Source organism: Squalius cephalus (genome assembly GCF_949319135.1).
Source record: "Squalius cephalus genome assembly, chromosome: 21".
In the NCBI taxonomy this organism is placed as follows: domain Eukaryota; kingdom Metazoa; phylum Chordata; class Actinopteri; order Cypriniformes; family Leuciscidae; genus Squalius; species Squalius cephalus.
The window spans coordinates 14,295,534-14,320,215 of NC_137142.1; the positions used below are offsets into that span (position 1 = coordinate 14,295,534).

At 37.7% G+C, this 24,682-nt stretch overlaps 1 protein-coding gene across 2 annotated transcripts in view; it reads left to right on the forward strand.

Annotated features, from left to right (window-relative positions):
• lmbrd1 (LMBR1 domain containing 1) overlaps positions 1–24,460 on the forward strand; it is a 99,226-nt gene extending 74,766 nt beyond the window's left edge. The window contains exons 15-17 of one of the 2 annotated variants that reach the window (XR_013819579.1): positions 23,114–23,205; positions 23,344–23,920; positions 24,087–24,371. Coding sequence is in view for 1 of the 2 variants with exons in the window: in XM_079855871.1 (XP_079711997.1) it covers positions 23,114–23,205; positions 23,344–23,454 (203 nt within the window). In the remaining variant the exon portion in view is untranslated. Of the gene's footprint in view, positions 1–23,113; positions 23,206–23,343 lie in introns of both variants that reach the window. The other variant, XM_079855871.1, reaches the window with a different exon arrangement.
• Positions 24,461–24,682: the final 222 nt, after the last annotated feature.

Consider the following 24,682-nt stretch of genomic DNA (forward strand, 5'->3'; position numbering starts at 1 on the left):
AGTAAATGTAAGTGTTGCTTGCTCAAAACTCACTCCCACGGTAGTTGCTATGCGGTTGCTAAATTGTTCTGATTCTGAACAGCTTAAAACATGTTTCTTTGCTGTTGCTAGGGTGTTCTATGTGGTTGCTAGGCAGTTGCTGCAGTGTTCAACATGGTTTTAGCATGTTTCTACACTGTTACCGCTCGGATCCATTCAGGGTAAGTATATGCCGCTTGTTTTATCGCCTGCCAGGTGAAAAGAAAAAGTCAGATTGCTCTATACAGTAATAGCACACCTCTCCTCAACAAGCCGCATGATTTGAAGTATCATTCATGTTCGTAGCACAAACGGTGCGAGTTGTAGATGCTGTTCAAATCCCTAACCTTAGGTACTGTAGGAGCAACAACAATTGTGATGTTTTCATTAGGAAATACCTCTAATAATAAGATGACAGAAAAAGCTGAACAAAAAACAGTAGAAGATGGTTGCGTTGCATTAGTCTGTGTCTGCGTGAACACTTCCCCATATGCCTCCTTCAAACAATGCTTTGTATCATAACCCAATTAAGTCTCTCAAAGCCAAAATGAGGCGCTGTCTCGCACAATGGAGGATAAATCTGTGCAACAGAAGTTGCTCTGCGGGTCACCCGAAATTGATCCATCTCCAGTTGACTCACACTTTAGAACCAGCGTAGTTTTAATCCGTCTGCTTGCCAACCAGCACAGCCTCCCAATCTGTTTGTGTGGGTTTTGGCCTTTTCCCATCTGCAGTCGGTCAGCGGAGCCCAATCATTGTGTTTCTGCCACCTACCCATCATCAGCAAAACGCCTCATTACTGCTTTCAGATAGAACAGTGCAAGACAAGCTGCACACCGTCCATTAGCATGGGACTCTCCATCGCTTCACTGTGGGAAATGTGATTTCCATTTGCTTTTATTACAATTACTGTTCACATCAGTGTGATACAGCTTTTGGTAAAATGGTTAGAAAAAAAAGCATGGTGCAATAAAAGGTTTTTGACAATCTACATCAATCTGGAAAGCATTTGAAATTTTCCTCGATATTATCTCATTTTAGTTTAACCAAGTTTCCTCTATTGAGGTTTGAATCCATTAGGCATGCTGAGTGGAATTAAAAGCTCCCAGCAGTTTGTTTGTGGTACAAGTTAATCGCTTATTTCGATTTGTTCTTATATTTCTGAATCATCTGTTTCTATCTTTCTCCAGATGGTGTATCGCAGCAAATATTTGACTGTTCCTGTGGTTGCCTCTGATATTGAGACTCTCGCCTCATTATCGGGGTTTGATTTCTGTGATTGGAGTCGCTGGCGGCTGTTTTTCACCCCGAATGATTTCTCAGATCGTTGCAGTGAAGTCAAATTTGTTGTCTTTGTTCTAGATAATAGGAACAGGCTAACAGTTGATTTTCCACGCCTGAGTCCAAAAATAGACTGTTTCTGATCCGCTTAATGATGCAGAGAGCTGGTCAGCTTGGTTGAGAAAGTGAGCATAAATGATTGTTATGTGTTGACATGATTTATGGCTGTGTAATGTCCGGTAGAGGTCATTCAAATGAACATCATTCAACAGCCACTCAGATGAATGATAGACCAGCTCTAACAAAACAAAGTCTACTCGATATTTGGGCAACTGGATGAATCAGTGTTTCATGTTGATTATAAGATGGTTTGAATGTTCAACAAATAGGCTACGCTTTGGTCCCTTTATATATATATATATATATATATATATATATATATATATATATATATATATATATATATATATATATATATATATATATATATATATATTAGGGTGGTCCTTATCAAGTCCAATTTTTTATTTATTTTTTTGCAAAATGTTAGTGTCTTAACCTCTTAAACTGTTCCTTTTAACTTCAAAATTAGAAATATGCAAAAATGTTGACAAAAAAAATTATATTTAGAGGTAGCTCAATCATGTGGAAGATTGCCTATGTTAAGCTGTGCGGCGGTACTGTTATATGCAAGTAATATTAAAAGTTGCTGCAAATGAACTACATTTTATTGAAATCAGAGCAACACTGACGTAACAACAATGACAACAATCTCAAAAAATGCACAAATTTTTTAACAATCCCTCATTTCTGATGCTCAGCAGCCAGTGTTGACTTTTTGCAGTCTGGATAGATCCGTCGGTGATCTTCCACCACATGAAGGAGAAACTGCAGTTGTTCTTCAGAGTGTGTGAGATAGCCATTGTATTCATGAATCAGAGCCACTCCTCTCTCGGTGTGATCATTGACTACTTTCATTGCATGGTTGCCTGTGCCTCCTGATAATCTGCTTGATTTGGCCAAAGTTCCGGGTCAGTTTCAAGGAACTTAATGTAATATTTTAAACCAAAAAATGTGCTCTAAACCCAAACAATAACCAAGGTGATCATCAATAGAAATATGTATTGATTCCACCAGGAAAGGTAAATCTGCTAAACCGGGTCATGGATGGATTAATTTGGATTTAGTTTCTACAATAAGTAAACTGAGATATGTATCTAAAATACATATTTAGGAATATATGGTGCATTAGATGTTTTTATGGAGATTTTTTGGGAATTTTACTAGCCAGGTACAATACCAATTCAAATGATCTGTTTTTACGAAAAATCATCAAAATCTCAGAAAGTTTAAAGTTATTGAGCTACCAGTAATTATTATGTTACTGCCATAAAAATTGGCATGCTGTATTTTGTTATATAAAGGAACAATTTGAAGGGTTAAGAGCATGGCAATTGGAGACTTTAAAAATAAGGACCACCCTAATATAATATATATATATCAAAATTAATAAATAAATAAAATTGATGGACACGCGCTGTGGTCACACATCTGTGGTCTGCGGATCCAGTTCCCACACAAGACCCCATCCTCCAATCTTTGCTGGTCCTGTCCGCCAATCTGCTTCCTCCGACGTTCCCGCCTGACTTCCTGGTCCCATCTCCTCCACTGGTTATGGCCAGTCCCCTGGATCCGTCGGCTCTGCTGGTGTTGTTCAGCTCCTCAGCTCTGCCCCCGCCTTTAGCTCCATGCGTCTCTTCATCTGCACTTCGGGCCTCCAGTCCCATGTCTCCACCTCTGCCTGTCGGCCCATCGGCTACCGGGGCTGTCTCCACTGTAGCCCGTCTGCACTGTGACTTCTCCGGGCTCCCTCGTCCCTTCAGATCAGCAATGGTCGATCTTCTCTCAGCTTCCGCCAATAACTCTCGGGTCTCTGGCTGCGCCTCTCCCGTCCACCCCTTGGCTGCACCAGGCTTCTACCTTCCTCTGATCGGCCAAGTCCCTGTCTCCGCCTCAGTTCCTTGAGCCAGCAGCTCCGCCTTCGGCTTCCGGGCCGTGGATGCCGCTATGGTCCGTTAGTCTTGTTAGTTTCTATGGCTACACATTAACTATTATTCGGTTCAGATGTTCCTGTTTAGTTCCCTCGTTCAACCTTTGTATACTTTCTGTTTTGTTTGCTCATGGTTCCGTGTCATTTAAATTTAGTGGTTGTGTTCCCTGCTATTCTCTGCTATGCATAGTCTGTTTTGAGTATATGGATTAAAGAGATCAAACTTTCCTTGGATTATTCTCGTTGTGCAATTATACAATACAGCTACTTCTGATAATATGTGCATCCTTCTTTGTACTTCTGCCATATACATTTTTAATTTATTTTATAAAACATTCAGTTTTGATTTACTTAAGTTAATGTGCCATGTTAATGTGTCACAGATGTATGTATAGTATTATGTTGACTAATTATGCTTTCTATATAATTAGATTATATTATGTTTTAAAATACTCAATCAGTCTACAGGTTACTTTTTTATTGATTATAATAATTTCATAATATTCACATAATAGTAGTAAGTTAGTCATAATTTGAGTAATTTATTGAGTTTCCCTAATCGTTCCTATCTAAAATAATAATAATAATAATAATAAAAAGCCTATTGCTTCTATATGTTTGGAAAATCATCTAGTTTTGTGAAATTGCACACACAGATCGGCCACCAGTTATACGACTATAATTACACAGAAAATTAAGTGGCCACCTTTTATTTTAAAATGATTTATTTATTTTAATTGAATGTTTTTAAGATTTAATAATATAATATTTAATTAATAATAATTATAAACTTTTCATAAATTTACAAACCCCTTATAGTTCCTCCACTAACCCCAGTTTAGGAAACCCTTACGTAATGGAATTTTCTTTCTCTTTGTATTATTTTTAATCAATATGATAAGGTGGCAAGTTAGGTCAAAAGAAATGTAAAAGTAATCAAAATGTAGAAAGATTATATTTCCTAAAATGTCTATTTTTGTAAAAAAATATAACCTACAAAGGCTGAGAACCTCCTTTTATTTTTTTAAAGAGTTTCTGGCCTTTTTTTGTGTGTGTGCTGGTCACAAAATCATTTTTTTCTTCTTCTGCACTTTGGATGCTGATATGGTCGTAGGGATTAATTTGATGCTCATGAACACAAAAGTGTCCATTGTTGAGCTCTTTTTTCTCTTAAAGAGAAATTAAGGACTCGTCTTTTCTTCTTTCAAAGAGTAGTAAATGACAAAAAGCAGGTTAAGACAGAGTGCCTCAAGTAGCTGCTTAATTATTGTAATTGAATGAGTAATCAATTCAGCCGTTTCCTCAATTCTCTCCAGACTCTACTCTCAACCTATCATCTGTCACTTTGAGACCCTTGATGAGAAGAGAGTTTCCTGGCTTCGTCCTCTCTGTTCCTGTTGACCTGCAGCAAAAACCTGCCCTGCTAGCTGGCCTGTAGATGAAAGAATTGAATAATATCGACTTTTTTCTCGCTCTCTCTGCTTTTGTTGCCGTTTTTCATCTGCAGTCCACTCGCTCTGCCAGATCGTTCCCTCTTGTGCAGCAACCCGATTCTTCTCATCACTCTGGAAGCTGCTCTGTCTTGCGTAACAGCCGTTGCACAACCAGGCGTGAGTGGGTGGAAGTGTCAAGCAGGGAGAACACATGCGACAGGGAGGGCGCGGTATCCAACCGAGAGCATCTCTTCCCGCAGGGCCCGACCCGTGCTCTCGAACCCCGCCACTTCCACGCCTCAAGTCGACAGAGCAAGAGGCGAGTCCTGCTTCACAGAGCACAGCTTGGATTGGCAATAATGCCAGGGTTGGGTTGTCCTTCAAGCGCAAGAGAAAGTGCTTTGTGTTTGAGTGATGGAGAGTGTCAATTAGTGCCGGGCGGTATGATGGGATATAACGTGTGACAGTAGGAATGTGTCATCCGGTAAGGTAGTAGATATATTTGTGTTGCTGGTAGTCAGCAGGACTGCTTTACGTTATTTTCACGTGAAAGTGAAATACGAATAAATGTGAAAATACAGAGGGTGACATCCTAAACAAGTCAAAATATGGAAGAACTTGTTATTATGGGGTGCTGTATTAAGAGTTTAGTTGCTTACAGTTGCCAAGCAACGTCACAACTTGACACATTTATATAGACTTCAGTTGATGTGCAGTTATAGATGCAGATATTGACTATTTTATGGCTTTTAACGTGGCATTCAATTAGAATTTCAAGTTTGAATTTGTTTGAGATGTACATTTCATATATATATATATATATATATATATATAAATGAATTAGGTTGAATAGCTGTCAGCTGTTAAATTTAAGCACATAATTAGATAATACCAATTTAGGTCACCAATTACTAAACAATGCTTAATTTTGTAAAAAGTGTAAGTGTAAAAAGGTCGCATTAGAAATTAAAGAAAAAACTCTTAAGCAAAACATGGTCAGGTCAAAGTGTCTGAATCATTTTTGGTCCGACATTTTTATACATTTTACTGGTAGTCCACTGTATGAAGAACCTGTGGGTATAATATGTCACAGTTTATTTTATTTTGCTATTCTCACTTACATAAATTAACTATATTGTCCTGTACCCACTAGTAAAAATATTTTTAGTTTGACTATATACAGTCAAACCAAGCAGATAGTTTTGAACACTGGCTGGTTATGTACTTATAATATATATATATATATATATATATATATATATATATATATACAAATAAAGTATTTTTTTATAAATTAAGACTCAATAAAATATTAACTCGAGAGTTACATATAATCAGCAGAAAAAGCAATATTGGGATACATATTATCCGTACCCTAAATTAGTCATGCCGTGATATAAGATTACGGTTATACCGTCTACCCTTAGTAAAAGGCAGTTATACAGGCGCTGGGATTCATGGGATCTTGCTATGTATTTCAGAATTCGTGTTTAAACCTCTGCTGAAGGCATCTGCACTGCTGAATGCACAGCTATGGAGTGCATTTGACATAAAAGACACCGCTTATGTATTTACGTGTATGCATTCAACAGGCAAATGTATTATCATTTTCCTTAGTCTTTCAGATTTATTTTAGCTTGTGCACATCTCTCTTCCTGTCTCTCTTTGCACTCGTTTAATGATATTATATTTGTTCATTTTAGTTCAGATATATGCAGTGTATCTGGAGGATCAAGTATTGTTGCCATGGCTACCATCCACCAAGTCACTTGGTGTGCCAATAGATTCAGGAGCCGCAAATTAAAATGAAACTTACAATGTTCTGCTCTCCCCTCCAGTCGGCCAGGCATAAATTTTCTCATCCTGTCAGATTGATTTCTAACCATGGTCTAATGAACGCCTGATGCTCGTCTGGCTCTCAGCAAATGCACAGATGTGGTTTGTTTGGAAACATATATCCTGTTGATTTTTAATGCACTGATCTTAAGAGCTCGAAGCACTGTTGAAACAAGATAGAAAATAAATAATAAAGATTTAAAAAATGAAATATTCATGCCTCTGTTACATTATAAGGTATTTTCAGACACTCCAAAGAAGATTAAAAGATAGTTTAGTCTTACTGTTAAAGGATTAGTTCTGTCAATATTTCCTCAGTCATAATGTTTCATAATGAGTGTGAGCACTCGTTCATCTTCGAAACACAAATGAAGATCGGTTTAATGAAATCCAAGAGCTTTCTGTCCCTCCATACGTAACTACCACATTCAAGGTCCAGAACGGTAGGAAAGACATTAATAAAGTAATCCATGTGACTCCAGTGGTTTAACCTCAATATTATGAAGCGAAAAAATAAATTATCCAAATCGAGTTCATGGAACAAATTTTTTTTTTGTAAATAAAGTTAATGACAGAATTTTAGTTTCTTTGTGAACTAACCCTTTAATAATATATATGATGTGTGCATGATAGTTGACTTTACTTCAGGATTCAGAAAACTTGGAATGTAACATACAAGTTCAAAATACTGTATATAATTGTGTTTTTAATTAATAAAAATATAACCGTATTAAAGGTACACTATGTAACTTTTAAAAACAAAACTTCATGCATTTTGCAGAAGAACATTGTTTTGGTTATGCTTCGGCTCTGCCTGACTGTGCGGATGAATATGGTTCTCTCTCATAACTAAAAAAAAAGAGTGCCCTTATCCTACTGCTCATAAAACATTCACAATTAGGCTTATTGATGCTGACTGATTTGAATTTTATTAATTTTGTAAAAAAAAAAATTGCGTATTGTACCTTTAAGGTTTTGGAATGGAATGAGTGTGAGTAAATAATGACAGCATTTTCAATTTGAAGTGATGGACAGTTGAAAGGAAATCACAATTACATATCTCTGATCAAGTTTATCTGATTATCTTTAATGTTATTACTCGGCATGCATTTCTTTTCTCATAAACCTCTTAGAACTTTAGGAAACTTGTCTAATCCACACTTTTAATTAAATTCTCATTCTCCATCTCACTGGTGTGCATTCCAAATCTGCTCCGTTTGACTGAAGGGAACATTGGCACCATCTCAAGCACGCCTGTGACATTTTTATATTTCAGCTCATTCAATTGAGTGAATGTTCATAATGCTTTTTACAAAAAAGTACCCCCCCCCCAAAAAATATGTATTTGGGGGTAGGTAACTAAGTTACCATGGTACTACCATGATTTTTGGCAATGCATGATGTCTTTATCATGATGTTTGTTTTTAAATTACAGTTTAATATTTTATTAATTCAGTCCCATATTATCTAAATATATTGCCATTTGATGTTAAACTTTCTTTTAGTTGAAAATAGGATTTCATAAGCGTCATATGTCTGACATGGGAAGCCATGACACATTATAATGCTGAAGAAATCAAGTATTCACCCTACTGTCAGGACTGTTCCCTAGCAACTGCATCAGGGATGTTCAGGAGAGAATGATGTTTGATTTGTTCAAAGATGGCAGATACTTATGCTCGTTTTTTTTTACAATACAGTTTCTTTTCTTCACAACACAAATCACTGTTTAGTCATTATCTGGATGAATTGGGCTTCGCTCTCACGGAGGTCGGCAGATGCCAGTCATTCTGTTTGTTCCTAAACCTGAGATTCTTCACTACAATGTGTCATTCTGTAGCTACAGATGCTGCTGTAATGAAGAGACAGAGAGATAATATCCAAATGTCAGTGACTGATCAATTTGTTTGAAGGACAGAACAGAAATAAGTTGTTTTGTGATAGTTCTATCAAAGGTGCTTGTTGAATGAATACAGCAAATGTGTTTTTCAGAATAGGCGAAGGCCACAATTGTTTCTTTGAATTGTATTTATTGCATATTATTGTAAATGTCTTCTGAAGAATATTTACCTGGAATATATGAATATCATCCAACACAGTTTCAGAGGGACATCTAACATGAAAGACCCACATTGGCCAATGTGGTTGCAGCAGGACACTTTAACTTTTAAAGTGATTTTTAAGAGACTTTTAAAGGGAAGTTTCAAAAAAGAGAAGTTCTTTTTATCATTTATCATATCTGCTCTTCCATACCATGAATGGGATCAGGAACTGCCAAGCTCTGAAAATGAATAAAAAGCCCAATAAAAGCAGTTCATATGACTCATGCACTGAATTCCATGTCTTGTGAAGCCATATAGGATCAAAAAATGTGAAGAACAGAATGAAATTTAAATTGAAAGGTTTTAAATAATTAAAACTTGGTCGCTGAGGGATGCTTCATCCCTAAGGAAGAGAACTCTATAGGGATTAAGCAATTCCATACCATCTAACTCCTTAATGTCGAAGGCAAGATTTTTCTTGGGATTCTGGATGATCGACTTTATGATGGACAACGGGTACATAGACACGTCCGTTCAAAAGGGGGGAATTCCAGGGATAGCAGGCTGTCTTGAGCATACCAGCATAATCACCAAGATTATCAAAGATGCGAAGAAGAACCGTGGTGACCTGGTAGTTCTGTGGCTGGATTTAACAAATGCGTTTGAGACGATACCCCACAAGCTGGTGGATTTGACGTTGAAGACCTACCATATCCCAGAGCGTTTCCAGAAGCAGCATTACTATGACAACTTCAACAAGCGCTTCACCTGTGGAGACTTTACCACCAAATGGCAGAGGCTAGAGGTGGGCATTGTCACTGGCTGTACAATCTCAGTGATTTTGTTTTCGGCAGCGATGAAATCAGCAGAGTTGCCGAGTGGCGTCCAGCAGGTACCTATAAGAGCATTTATGGACGACCTCACCATCACGGCAAAATCAGTACCTGAAGGGAGATGGATCTTGGAGGATCTGGTTGAGCTCCCTGATTGGGCAAGGATGGAGTTCAAACCAGGAAAGCCCAGAAGCCTGGTATTGAGGAAGGGGCGCATCCAGGACCGGTTTTGTTTCAGGATCAAAGATACCATCATCCCAACGGTCCAAGAGAAACCGGTGAAGAGCTCGGGCAAATGGTACAGGGCAGACCTTAATGATAAGCAGAGTGTGAGGGAGATGATTATCCAAGCAGATACCTGGGTGACATCCCTAGGGAAGAGCGGCCTACCCAGCAAGTATAAGGCCTGGGGTTACCAGCACGGGGTACTCCCTAGGCTGCTCTGGCCTCCGCTTGTTTATGAGATACCTGTCTCTACCGTCGAGGGATTGGAGAGGAAGATAAACGCCTATTTGAGGAGGTGGCTGGGCGTCAGATAAATTTCTTGATGTGTACTGTCTACAATGTCATGCCTACTCCATCAAACCTCCATATTTGGGGGATGGCAGAGAGCCCCAGCTGCACCCTGTGTGGAAAGCCAATCTTGAGCTTGTCCTTTCAGCATGCCGGTCAGGCTTGGCAGACGGGAAATTCCGGTGGTGTCATGATAAGATCCTGTCTCGGTTGGCGGATGGTGTGGAACAGGTAAGGAAGAAGGGTAAACAACTTTCCGACGGGCATCACTTTATCCATTTAGTCAGGACAGGAGAGAGGACTGCAGCAGGACGGAGGAGCAGAGAGGGGTCCTGGCCTCAGCAAATGACTGGGAGATGCGGGCAGACCTGAAGAAGCAGCTCAAATTCCCAGAGGAGATAGCACACACTAGCCTCAGACCAGATATTGTCCTTTGGCCTAGAGGTACCAAGCAGGTGGTGCTCATAGAGTTAACAGTACCCTGGGAAGAGAGGATGGAGGAGGAACATGAGCGTAAGCTTAAAAAATATCAAGGCCTTATCCTCGAGAGCCAGCAAAAAGGATGGAAGACCAGGAATCTGCCAGTAGAGGTTGACTGCAGAGGTTTTTCTGGACAGTCGCTCTGGAGAACCCTTGGATTGTTGGGGATTGAAGGGATGGCCAGGCAACAGCTGATTGGCAATGTCATTGAACAGGCGGAAACAGCATCTAATTGTATTTGGATACAGCGGGAGGTGTGGTGGCAGAGCCAACCTGTTGAAGGACTAAAAACGGCATAGAGTTGGGTGGTGGTCAGCAGGGATAGATCCAGGATGCTGGATCTTCTGTCGAGCCCTCCCGAAGTGTTATGGGCTTAAATTGACAAAACACCAAGGAAGGGGGGTGCCCATCTGATGACCGGCTGTAGCCACCAAACTCTTGTATTGTTGAGAGATGTAGCCAAGCTTTGAGCTGGCCCAGGGAGAAGGACCATGCTTGAAAGGAGGAGAGAAGGAGAGGAGAGAGCGATGCCTCTGGCTCACAGATGGGGCAGGGCAGAGTACCTGTAAAGGTGGACCAGCTGTGATGATCACATTGTATTTTGCAAATTACTTGATATTTGAGTGAGATTTGAGACCTTTGTCATTTTAACATTTGCAGTTTTTTATTTTTAATATACAAATTCTTAAAATACAGTTTGTTTCATGTATTTTTTTTATTTATTTCTGACTGCTCCCATGGAAATTTGTCTCAAACTAATTTCCACTTATCAAAATTTGTATTTATCAAATGATAAATTATATATGATGTGTTGTATAAACACACATTAAAAAGTTTGGTGGTGTTAAGATTTGTATATGTTTTTGAAAGAAGTCTCTTATGGTCATCAAGGCTGCATTTATTTGATCAAAATACTGTAAAACAGTAATATTCTCAAATATTATTACAATTTAAATGAACTGTTTTCTATTTTAATATAATTAATTTATTCATGTGCAAAGCTGAATTTTTGGCATCAATACTCGAGTCTTCAGTGTCACACGATCCTTCAGAAATCATTCTAATATGCTTATTTGGTGCAAATGTTGAAAACAGTTGTGCTGCTTAAAGTTTTTGTGGAAAACCTGATATTTTTTTCAGGATTCTTTTATTAATATATTGAGTTCAAAAGAACAGCATTTATTTTAAATAGATTTTTTTTGTAACCATGTTAAAGTCTTTACCGACACTTTCATTTTGTCACTTTAATGCATCATAATTTAATGCATTTCATGCTGAATAAAAGGATTAATTCCTTTCAAAAATCGTACTGACCCCAAACTTTTGAACAGTATATGGCAGGGTTCACCAATCTCGGTCCTGGAGGGCCGCTGTCCTGCAGAGTTTAGCTCCAACCAGCTCCAACACACCTGTTTGAAAGTTTCTAGTATGCCTAGTGAGACCTTGATTAGCTTTTTCAGGTGTGTTTAATTGGGGTTGGAGCTAAACTCTGCAGGACAGCGGCCCTCCAGGACCGAGATTGGTGAACCCTGGTATATGGCTTTAAATTATTCATATGCGGTTAAAACCAGAGCTATATTCAAATTCACAGTATTCACATGCTCCATTTTCTTTCTCCACGCACATTTACCCAGAGAGGTGCTATGGATGACTAGAGTCTGTCTGTTATATTGCTGCTATAAATATGAGGATTGGTAACAGGTGAGACAGCAGCTCTGATATCACTCATGCTCTACTGCTGCACTCCTCCACTGCACTTTCAATCAGATTTTATTCTAACCTCACAAGATTATTTGTAGTGAAAAGTGCCACCTTTTTTTTGATTGTATGCAATTTCGCACTCGATCTGACGCCCTACCATTCCGCAGCTTCCTCAATGTGAACATTACACTCACCTTTTCTGCTGCTTTTTCTCTTCCCCTTGAGGTCGTTCTGGAAAGCCCATGCCTTCTCGCTGCCTGTTTTTGGCTCTCACTTTTATTCCTTTGTGATAAAGGTTTGCGAATGCTCCAGTTGAAGCTTTTTGAGAAATCAGTGCCAACTTTAGGCATCTGTTGGCTAAACAAAAAAAAGAGACAGATTGAAAGACAGAGAGAGTGCATTTGCTTCCAATTTAGTGACTGATCACACTTCCAGGATTTGTGTTTCTTGTCCTCAAAAATGAAAATGTTGTCGATTGTCAACCCTCATGTTGATCTAAACCTATATGACTTTGTTTCTTCCTTAGAACACAACAGGACGATTTCGAAGAGTTGTGCTGGTTGATCTTTTCCATGCATATAGAATAAATGAGGGCACGCTTCAAAATGGATGAAAAGGCATCCGTAGTACAGATTAATTGTTCACTGTATTCCAAGTTTTCTGAAGACATATGGTAGATTTGTATAATGAGGAACAGACCATGTAAGTGAAAATGAAGATCTTTACATTCACATTAATGTGTTCATCAAGGTTAGGACGGTTTATTCTTTTGAGTTTTAATTCTTTCGATGGATCAGTTCACAAAACAGAAGTGATATAAATAATTCATTATTCATGAATCAGAAATGGTTATGTCTGATTCATGACTGATTCATTCTTTTGAGTCTGATCTTTTCAATACTCAGTTCATCTAGTTCACAAAACTGGTCTAAATGGTCTTTTCGAGTTGACTTGCTCACTCATTGATCGGTCACAGAGGTTAACAGCTCACTTGGGGGAAAAGTTTCTCACACAAAGCTGTCATATGACTTCAAAAGACTTAAGAATATATTGCATGAATCATGTGGACAAATTTTAATGATACTTTTATGTTGCCTTTTACTTCCTTTTTGAAGCTTAAATGCCTCAGTTTCCATTTATTGTAAATGCATTAAAAAGAGTGAACAGTACAATTCTACAAAATCCTCCTTTTGTGTCCCACAGAAGAAAGTAAGTCATTCTGGTTTTGAATGGCATGAGGGTGAGTAAAAGGATGACACAATTTTCTTTTATTGGTTGAACTATTGCTTTAAACCATCGATCGCTTGTTTTCCTCCCTTTGTTCTATCCGAATTCACCCCCGGTCTGGTGCATTGAGAGCTGGCTATAATTACTCAGCTAAGCACTAAAACAGAGCAGATAATTAAGGAACACTTTAATTAATAGCCACGTCAGGCACCGCCTGGCATGGGTCCATGCCGCCATGTGCACCCCATGGTGTTACTTTAGTGGTAGATGTGGGCCGCTGGTACATAGAGAGAGTCTAATACATCTTAATGGAGTCTCATTTAAGCTGATTCAGACCCAGTGCACACAGTTCTCATAAACATGCTGTTACTGAGACTGCAAAAAATGCAATACAATAGCATTTGTTTCATTTACAGTCATTGATATAACAGGCTTGCTTTTTTTTTTTTTTTTTTTGTAATGTAATGCAAGTAATGAAAAAGTTGAGGTTTTCATGGCGTACAGGACCTAAAGCAGGACTGGCCCATGGCATAGGCGACATAGGCAATTACCTTGGGCTCAAAATGACACCCCCACATGAGAGGCAGGCACGCTTCTACGGCACCCTCAGTTGTAACTGTAATAATATCATATTTGACAAACACCCCAGGGCATATTTGTGTTTGTGCTCTGAAAAGTGTCACAAGGGTTTCTATTTACAACGTGTTTTTGCAGCGTTGAGCAATGAAGCCAATCACTAGCCGCGTTTCCATTACAGATTTGCGCAAATGTTTTGCGCTATTATCTAAATATCGATAAAAAACTATTGCGAAATGACGGCGTTTCCATTAACCGATGTTATGCGACTAAAACGTCTTTTTTTCTCTCGCGAGAAGTCATTCCAAAAATCACGGCAACGGACGTTGGTTATAATATCACAGCCACCGCATTAGACATTATTATTATTATTAATGGAAGGAGACGTGGCGTGTTATCCAAGCATTAATGACAGGGAAAGACCCCCGAACGACACATATAAGGAGTTTCTTCTGGGTGTTTCGCCCTCATTTCTGCTCCGATTGTGGCATTTCTTTGAGATTTAGAATCCAGTATTCCTATAGGCTAATTATTGTTTCTTTTATGAATTTAATAAAGAATTCTGTCTCGTATTCTGTCCAAACGATCCATGTAGGCTACTTTTGTGTCTATTTGTTTTTCCTTTTTTAACCCCTAATTGAAAAACGAAAAATGAACGGTTGTTGTCTTTTTAAAACGCAAAGTTGAACACCAAAATTTTAATTTGAACTGGCTACACACAACTGCTGTGCTTTGTTTATGACTTTTTGCCCCTTTATTAAACATTTAAAATATTCACAAATTAATATGGAAAACATGTCGATTTGAATCGTTTTCTAAGGCCAAATTATAAACTGGAATTGATGTCTTTCCCGCAGTGCTGAATGAGAAGAGCCATTAATATAATTAATAAACTATTGTTTTCTAAGTGTCGGCTAAAATCACATCTCCATCTCCGCTGTTAAGCAGATGCGCTTTTAGAGAGAAATGCAACTTTCATACGGATTAGCCTACATAATCAGAAGGTATTACATGTAGCTTTCGATTTGAATTTGTTCGTTTTAAAGTGGACATTTCAAGCTTTAGCCTACATAGGCTATATTTTGTTTCAGTTCTCGCGCTCCAGTTTACGGAGATCATAAAAGTGCGTCTGATTGTTTCTTTTATTTTACAAAAGCACAGCGTTTTCTTATTATTGTGAGTTTACACAAATAAAAGTGGTTGAGAATAATGTATTATTATTTTCTGTCTGACCAGAAATGATAGAGTATTTTAAGTTGTTTCCACTGTTGATAGGAAAATGCAAGTGTTCGCGGCCGCGCCTCCGTGTCATGCAGTGCGCGCTCAACGCTCAGCTTTGTTCCTTTTTTGCATAAAAGCGTCTTCTAAATATAGCCTATTAAATGTTATAATAAAATAATATAAAATTATTATTATTTGCGTAGCTATACATGGACTTCAAACACACTGCGTCTTCTAAGTCAGGTGACTGTAAATGCGCAAAAACTGTTTCCATTGCAGTTTTGCGAAATATTCCTTTTTCGAATTGCCTGAAAAACCACCTCATGAGAGCGTAAAAACTTTTTTGCGATAAATGGGAGTTTTTGCGAAATTGATGTGTTTCCATTAAGCGTATTTTCAAGTCGCAATTTCAATTTGCGCAATTTGAAGGGTAATGGAAACGCGGCTACAGACATGTTTATCTCTTGAACGCAATGGCCAGTCAGAAGTGTTTTAAGTTGGTCAGATTCCACTCACCACTCTAAACGCCAGAGTTTTTGTTTAGTGCTGGGTACTGCACGCTCACGAATCCTCTCTTTATAACAATTTAAGTTTAGACACAATGTAAATAAGAGATTCATTGTGCAATGTAGACAGCTTCATTGATTATAACAGAACTTTGTAAGATTGCGATGAACTCAGATGAGTGACAGCTTTTTAGTGATTTTTAAATGGAGGGCTCTTTGCACATGTATTCCAATTAACATCATTTTAGTACTTCTGATCACAATATATGACAAAAAAACTTAATAGCAAAGACATTGCAGTAGTATTACTATGAATGGGAGAAAGTGCAACGCGCAATATGGCGGAATAAGTCCCGCCTTCTAAGTATTAAAGCCATTCGCTTTTTTAGAAGCTCCGGTGGCTATAGAAACAGTCAGTGTTCTGAGACATGCGCTTATGACTGCACATGCGCATTGGCTTCTCCAACCTAAAAACCTGTAGGGGGTTTTTGTCATGATTTGAGCATTTAGAAACTGAATTTGAGACATTTGGTGTCAGTTTTTATTGGTGAAATTTAATTGTGGGCTTTGAAACAGACTTTGATTGAGTACTGCATTTGTAATGAAGAACTTTTTATAACCAACATCATCGGGAACCAGAAGGCAGAAGGTTGTGTTTGCTGTAGGTGGTATCTAAGAGACATAATATCCAGACCTCAAGACAATATAGGGTAATATCATAATATACAGTATACAGTAATATAAAACCTCAAGACAGGATAGGGTGAGGATAAGGGTGTTTTCAAGACCCATCTCTGTGGTTCACTCAGATTGAGTTGAGCCAGGCAGCTTTCCGTCGAGAGCAATGGCCAGAGGTTCAGCGGTCCCGGAAAACTCGGGTACGTAGTGAAATGTGCAGAGTGCTTTCAGAAAACATTGTAGAGAAAGGGCAAAAACAATCAAAAATCCCCAAACAAACTGAGAGGTTGAGAGAATGTTCTTCTCATAGGGAGAGAGCACTTTAGAGCACTTTTCCTCTATTTCCATCCTGTTCTTTTTCAGTGTATACACAGAAACAAATGAGTCATCATTAATAATGCATGCTTTCAGAGAGGGCTGCTCCGCTACTGACCACACACTGAACTCACGCTCTGACACGGGCTTCTTTTCAGTCACTTCCCTCTGTTAATGGGATAATTTCCTCAGAAATGAAAACTGTTATTATGAATTCACACTCATCTTGTTCCAAACCTTTCTCATTTTCTCAGAAAGGAGAAAATCATGAAGAATTGTTTAACAGTACTAGCCATTACCATCTCTACAATGACAGTAAAAAGAGGTCCAAATGCAGTCATTCCAAAGTCTTTTTTTGAAGTCATACAATAACTTTATGTGAGTAAAAGAACAAAATTGAAGTCATTATTCACTCATAATCATGCAGCTGTATCCAAAATTGGCGTGTTACCAATGCCATTTAGACACTGATGACGTTGATTGATGACATTTTTTTAATACGTATTATACACTACTATTAAAAAGTTTAGGGTCAGTGAGATTTTTCTTTTCTTTTTTTGAATACTTTTATTCAGCAAGGATGCATTAAATTGATCAAAATAACATTAAAGACGATGTTACAAAAGATTTTGTTTTCTCATAAATGCTGTTTATATAGATAGATATTATATAGATATACAGTTATATAGACTGCTTTTGAACTTTCTATTCATCAAAGTATCCTGGAAATAAAAATGTATCACGTTTCCACAAAAATATGAAGCAGACAAACTGTTTTCAACTTTAATAATAATAATAAAAAATTCTTGAGCAGCAAATCAGCATATTAGAATGATTTCTGAAGGATCATGTGATACTGAAGACTGGAGAAATGATGCTGAAAATTCAGTTTTGCCATCACAGGAATAAATTAAATTAAAATTAAATTATATTAAAACAGAAATCAATTATTTTAAATTGTAATGGTATTTTACAATTCTAATGTTATACTGTATTTTTGAAAAGAAAAGCAGCCTTGATGAGCATAAGAGACTTTCAAAAACAAACAAAAAAAAAATCATACTGACCCCAAAGTATTGAACAGTAGTGCATATAGGTCTTATTTGTTCTGTTTTACATTTATTATATTCAATTAAGAAGTTTAATTTTCATCTGCTTCTCACTCAAAGCTATTGTATGGCTTTAGAAGACTAAGACTTAAGTGCAGTATGGACTACTTTTATAGTATTCTACAGTATTTCTATTTCTAGTGGTCTTTGTCACGAGCTCCCATATCCAGTCACTAGGGCTGTCACTTTTGTGAAAAAATCCTGTTCGATTTGTGAGACATAAGTGTTCATTGAATCGATTGTAAAATCGATTTACCATGTCTAAAGACCTTTCCATTTTAAACGCCCAATATGGGGAAATCCACGGACAACTAACAGGCATTAACGTAAAGAACTTAAAGAGGGTGCTTGAGACGCGCACACAAGTCAGCAAATTTTCCTGATGATTTATTGGCGTGAAGTTTCGTTCACAATGACAAACAGGAATGCAACATTCTCGAAAAACAATAAGCAGAGTGGACTGCCATAGCATAAATGAAAAACATTACTGCTGTGTTTACGATTAGAAATGTCAAACAAATTTCGCCTACGTAGGCGATTGTAGACCATAGCCCGAATCTGTATCTGTATGACTGTCTGCATACCGGCAGAATTCACAGTTTTGTTGTAAAAAGAGACACATTATGCAGAAGTATAATTTGCTGTTATGCGTGTTTGTCAGAGCCTGCAGTTGCTGCGTGACGCGCGTTCGCTGCGGGCGTATCGTGACGAACTGGACGCGCTCCGAGAAAAGACCGTTAAAATCGATTCCCTATTTTCGTTTTTGAAACTTGCGTTGGTTGGTCCGATCGATTGTACAATCGATTTTCGAACATAAAGTGACAGCCCTACCAGTCACCTTAGCACACTACATTTCCCAGCATCCCACCTGTTCCTCACCTGCACCTCATCAGTACACTCATCACCTCTGGCATATAAGCACACACCTGTGCTCATTGTCTCGCACTCATTGTCTGGTCAGTGACTCGGACTATGTATTACTTACCTGTGAATATTACCTCATAAATTTATAAATTCTGATTTTTCATACATTTTTACTTTTGTATTCCACAAACAAAATAGTAGCATACAGATTTGGAAAACATGAGGGTGAGTAAACGATGACAATAATTTTCTATATGTGGGTGAACTACCCCTTTAACAGTCAGTGCTCAAAAGGCCCATGCCACACATACCGAGCGAGTGAGCAGACAGTGGGTCTGAATGGCTGTGGTCTTTGGCAGGCGTTCTCCGTCAGCAGTGACTGCGATCTGAAGGTGAACCGGGTCAGTGTGTACACGATGATATGTTTAGCCAGAGCACTGTTGAGAACCATCTGCCCCGTAACTCAGGTGAGCATCTGCTGAGCTGCAGATGGCAGGAAAAGTGCAGGAGGGGAGGATGGTGCCTGCTCTCAAACAGGTCCAGTTTCTACTGAGCCAGAACTAGAGGACTGGTTATATCTATCTGTCTGTCTGAATCTATCTATCATTCGTCTGTCTATCTGTCTGTTTGTCTTTATCTATCTATCTATCTATATATCTATCTATCTATCGTCTGTCTGTCTGTCATTTGTCTGTCTGTCTATTTTCCGGCTCTATCTGTCTGTCTCATCTATATGTCTGTCTGTCTATATCTATCTAGCTGTCTGTCTGCATCTATCTATCTCGTTTGTCTGTCTAATCTATCTATCTGTCTGTCTATTTTTTGTCTGTCTGTCTATTTCTATCTATCTATCTATCTATCTATCTATCTATCTATCTATCTATCTATCTATCTATCTCTGTCTCTATCTGTCTCTATCTATCTATCTATCTATCTATCTATCTATCTATCTATCTATCTATCTATCTGTCTCTATCTATATATCTGTCTATCTATCTATCCATCTATCCGTCTATCTATCTATCCATCTATCCATCTGTCTCTATCTGTCTCTATATATCTGTCTATCTGTCTGTATGTCTGTTTATCTGTCTATCTGTCTGTCTGTCTGTCTGTCTGTCTGTCTAGACTTTTTTAAAGTTTTCAAAACAAACAAGTCTATCTTTACTAACTTTACTTTTCTGTTTAAAAATGACATGAATTTGACACACAATCCTGAAATATTACATTCTCACATCACTCAAACCACATTTGGAGGTACTAAACTACCCCTAGGGTTTTTTTTAAAGGAAGCTTCCATCTGAGGGAACATTTAGAAGTGTCCATACTCTCTGATGTAAGTCTCTCATACTCTCATACTCTCTGATGTTAATACTAGATTTGAGCAGCAATCCTGGTTCTGGCTGACTACTTGTGATGGGATCACTTGGGACCGAGGTTAATGGCGAGTGCAAATGGAGCCTTTGACTGCATGTGCATGAGATGATAGGATGTATAACAAAGAGCGAGTTCAGTGACCTCTGGTGCCGCTCGGGTTTTCCTTCACTTCTCTCTTTTAAGCAGGTTTTCATGCCTCAACCAACCTCCTGTTGCATGCCTGGAGCTGCTAATTATCTGCATAAACACTATCAGATCTTTCTCTCTACTTCTCCTCCCTTCCCTCTGTAGACCCCACTCTGTAGGGCCGCTTCTTCACAAGCACCTCGACAGATTGAGCTGATTACAACCCTCCTGCTGTAGTGACACTCGCTCTGTTTGATCCGTGAGCCCAGATGAAGGAACATCTCACATTAGCTATCTTGCTGCCCACTTCATTGTGTAGTACAAACATAAGACAACAGACATATTAACCTTAAACTAAACCACATGTGGTTATAAAAAAAGTTAACTATAATTATCACAATGTAATTTTCCCAGATAAAATGATAACAAAAGTTTGATATAATGTTTTTGCACCAAAAGCGGAATGAAACCGCGCTACTCGTTTGAACCACGTCACTAATAAGCGCAAGCAGATGCGTTTACGCTCGGTTACACGACCAATAAACAGCACTGTGAGATCCAGTGAGAAGCGCTTGAATTCACTGAAGAACACACGTCTTTAAGTTTTATAGTCTAAAGCAGGTGTCACCAACCCTGCTCCTGGAGGGCTACAGTCCTGCAGATTTCAGCTCCAACCCCAATCAAACACACCTGGACCAGCTAATCAAGCTGTTCAGGGTTGCTTGATAATTACAGGCAGGTGTGTTGGAACAGGGTTGGACCTAAAGTCTGCAGGACAGTAGCCCTCCAGGAGCAGGGTTGGTGACACCTGGTCTAAAGCAAGATAAAACAGTATTTTCAACAGCACTCACACGAGAAACACTATGCAATGAACCATCCAGTTTGGAGGCTTTTCAATCTACAAATCACTACATTAACCATTGATTTACTGTAACTTCACCATGGTATTGTGGCAGAAATGTGGGATGTTCATATCGAATTTTATTGTATTGTTACTGTAGTAGATGTATTAAAGGAGTAATGGAATATATTTATAGTATTTGTGTCATGCATTTAGGCAATGGTTTTTCATAACAAATACCATAGAAAGAAACCATATAGTTACATTTTACCATGATATTAGTGGTGTTACATCTACGTCCCATCTCATGCTACTGTCAATTCAAGTTACTGTCAAAATATGTTATAGTATTAATATTGCAGCCTGCACTACAAACTGTGCCAAAGATACATGCCATTAAACTCAGGCAACATAAACCTATTTTATGATTTGAAATAACATCTGCAGACATGCAGAAACTTAAGAAATACAATTTTCTATTAATATATTTATTTTGTTTAGGAAAAAATACTGGAAAAGGATTTCTCATGCATATTTTGATGTATATAAATATTTGATCATTATAAATGTTTTGAATATTCTACCTCAGATTTATGAAACCTGTTTGGCAAGTTTTTGTTTCCTTTTCTGACAAAAAAAAAAAAAAAAGAGTAGTTTAAAACCACAATTAACCATCTGGTTTCTACAACTTTCACTCAGAAGCAAAAATCTGACTTTAAACTTGGAAGAAAGATTTGACATTTATCATGATAATTATCAAAATGGACTGATAATGGTGTTGTGATAACAGCGCTAATGTGGCTGATGGTGTTGATTAATTGTTTTTAAAGCACATTGAATCCATTATTCACTTTTTTTTTTCAGTTTCTTTATTCTTGGTTTTGTTCAGGTAGCACATGATAAATCTTGAATATGAATATTTTTTCAAAGGGTATTTTAAATAAACCTTAATTCAGTTCAAAATACTGAAGCTTCTTACAACAATACATGCATACATATATATATTTATATAAGACCTAATACTTAGACATTGGAAAAAAAAATACATTTATTTGTAGGGCTGCATGATTAATCGAAATAAAACTGAAATGGCAATATGGCTTTCTGCGATTATCCTATCTCAATATATGAAATCGATTTAATGAAACAAATTTTACTGCGCTGCGTGTTTCAGAGTGAAGCGTTGCAATGTGTTCTTACATGTGAGCAGCTCATAATCCGCCGAATGCAAACCTGGAATTTGTTTTAATCGCATTTTAAATCTCAATCACAATTTTTATCAGAAATATCGCAATTTGATTTTTTTTTTCTCCCTCAAACTATGAGGCTTATTTATTGGAAATTTTACTAATACATATTTTTCTTTTCTCCGGATTTGTCAAAATGTTGGCTATTTTGGGTTGCCAAGTACCACCTAAATATTTGTTTGTCTTTTTAATCCTGATGTTTGTTATTGTTTTCACTGGTTTCCTCTTCATTGACATGTCAGTGTCTGGTCAGTGTGACAGGTTAGCTTGAGGCGGCTCTAGGTTCTCTCGTGCATTTAATTGAAAGGCGGCGTGTTGTTAGCACAAACCTGCTAAGCGTGTGTGTCGGCAATTACTGTGTCATGCTCTTTGATGAGAACACGTATCGTCGCGCATGTGTGATTACTTTCCCTCGCTCTGCATGATGGCGGGGTAAAGACTAACCTACTGACCTTCTGATTCTGCAAACACATTAGTGTTTGCTTATTCCTTTTAGACTTACATTAAAGCAGGGACCTCAGCTGTATCTAGGGACGAGAATACTATTTTAATGTTTTAAAATGTCATTTATTCCTGTAATGGCAAAGCTGAATATTCAGCAGCATTACTCCAGTCTTCAGTGTAATATGATCCTTTAGAAATCTTTCTAATATGATGATTTGCTGCTCAAGAAACATTTCTTATTATTATCAATGTTTAAAACCGTTGTGCTGCTTAATATTTTGGTTTAAACTAGGACTTTGAAAAATAGAATCAGGATTTATTTGAAACAGAAATATTTTCTAACATTTTAAATGTCTTAAATTAAAGGAGAGTTTTCTTCACCTTTTGTTTTGCAGACCAGTGCACAGTAACAAGATCATACCTGTTCCTGCACAAGTTTTGGTTCTTCAGCACCATCTACTATTTTGGCAACTGGGCTTTCCTTTTGGTAAGTTCATGAATTTGCAAATCTTTTTAAAAATGACCTGCTATATTATTTGAACTGTAAGAAATTAGTGAACACATCACTTCAAGTATCAATATCCTGAGAGTAGTGTGTCTTAATGCATCTGTTGTTGTGTTGCAGGTCTTTCTCATTGGTTTGGTTGTTTCGTGCTGTAAAGGGAAGAAATCTGTGATTGAAGGGGAAGTTGATGCCGACGACTCAGATCTCAGTGATGATGAATATGTACATTAACTCCTGGTGTAGTTACTACTAAAGTTCTGTTTTAACTAGGTTTGGTTGCCAGTCAGAACTGGAATGAAAAAAAAAATCTTTTCTATCTTCTCACAATTTATCTTTCGTTCGTTGTTCAGAGACAGAAATATTGACGCTCTATAAGACTCAATTGAATGTGTTATGATGCCAAACAGATTTTGTGTCACTATAGAGTAACTGTCATGTTTAACTGATAGCAGTAGTCTGATATGCTAACCCGTCTCTACTACTGACCCTGACTAAGGGTTTATCTGCATGTCATTTTGCATTGCTGTCTGGAATAATTCAACAAAAAAGACAAAATTTAGTTGGAAACAAGTTAAAGAGGTACAAATATTTTTGTTGATACACATAAAAAGGGTTGAGATTCTTATGCTGATTATTTATTATTGAATTTTTTTTAATGCTGTGCATATCTGTATTTTTTTCCCCGTCTTGCCCAGGGGTGGCGAACTTCGGTCCTAGAGAGCCACAGTCCTGCAGAGTTTTGCTTTAACCCTTATCAAACACACCTGAACATGCTTATCAATGTCTGAAGTTACTAGAAAGCAACAGGCAGGTGAGCTTTTATCAGGGTTGGAGCAAAACTCTACAGGACTTTGGCTCTCCAGGACCGGCAATGCTCCAGTGTTTCTGACGTGTGCTTTCTTTAATGTTACTTAAATCTCTGAGGTTGAATTACTGTCACACTGCTTGTTGATTTATTTCACATAGATTTAGATTGTACTTGCAATGACAGGAGAACTTGCAAAGTTCTAGAGAACTGATGCAAGATCAAAAAGTGTGTAAAAATGTATTTATCAAATAGTATTGACCTGTTTTGCAGTTTTCTGAAATTAATGTTTCTATTGCAAGATTATCCATTAATAAAGACTAAAAACAATATATCTTGTTTTAAAAAGAATACAGTGACTTGATTGTAATTTATACTTAATAAAATCATCCGAAAATGATTTAGAAGGTTGATTAAAGGGATAGTTCACCCAAAAATGAAAAGAAAATGTTATTAATTACTCACCCTCATGTAGTTCCAAGACTTTTGTTCATCTTCAGAACACAAATGAAGATCTTTTTGATTAAATCTGAGAGCTTTCTGTCCCTCCATTGACCGCTACGCAACTGACACTTTGACGCTTCAAAAAGTTCATAAAGAGATCAGTTCATATGAATTGAGCGGTTTAGTCTAAATACTCTGAAGAGACTCTGA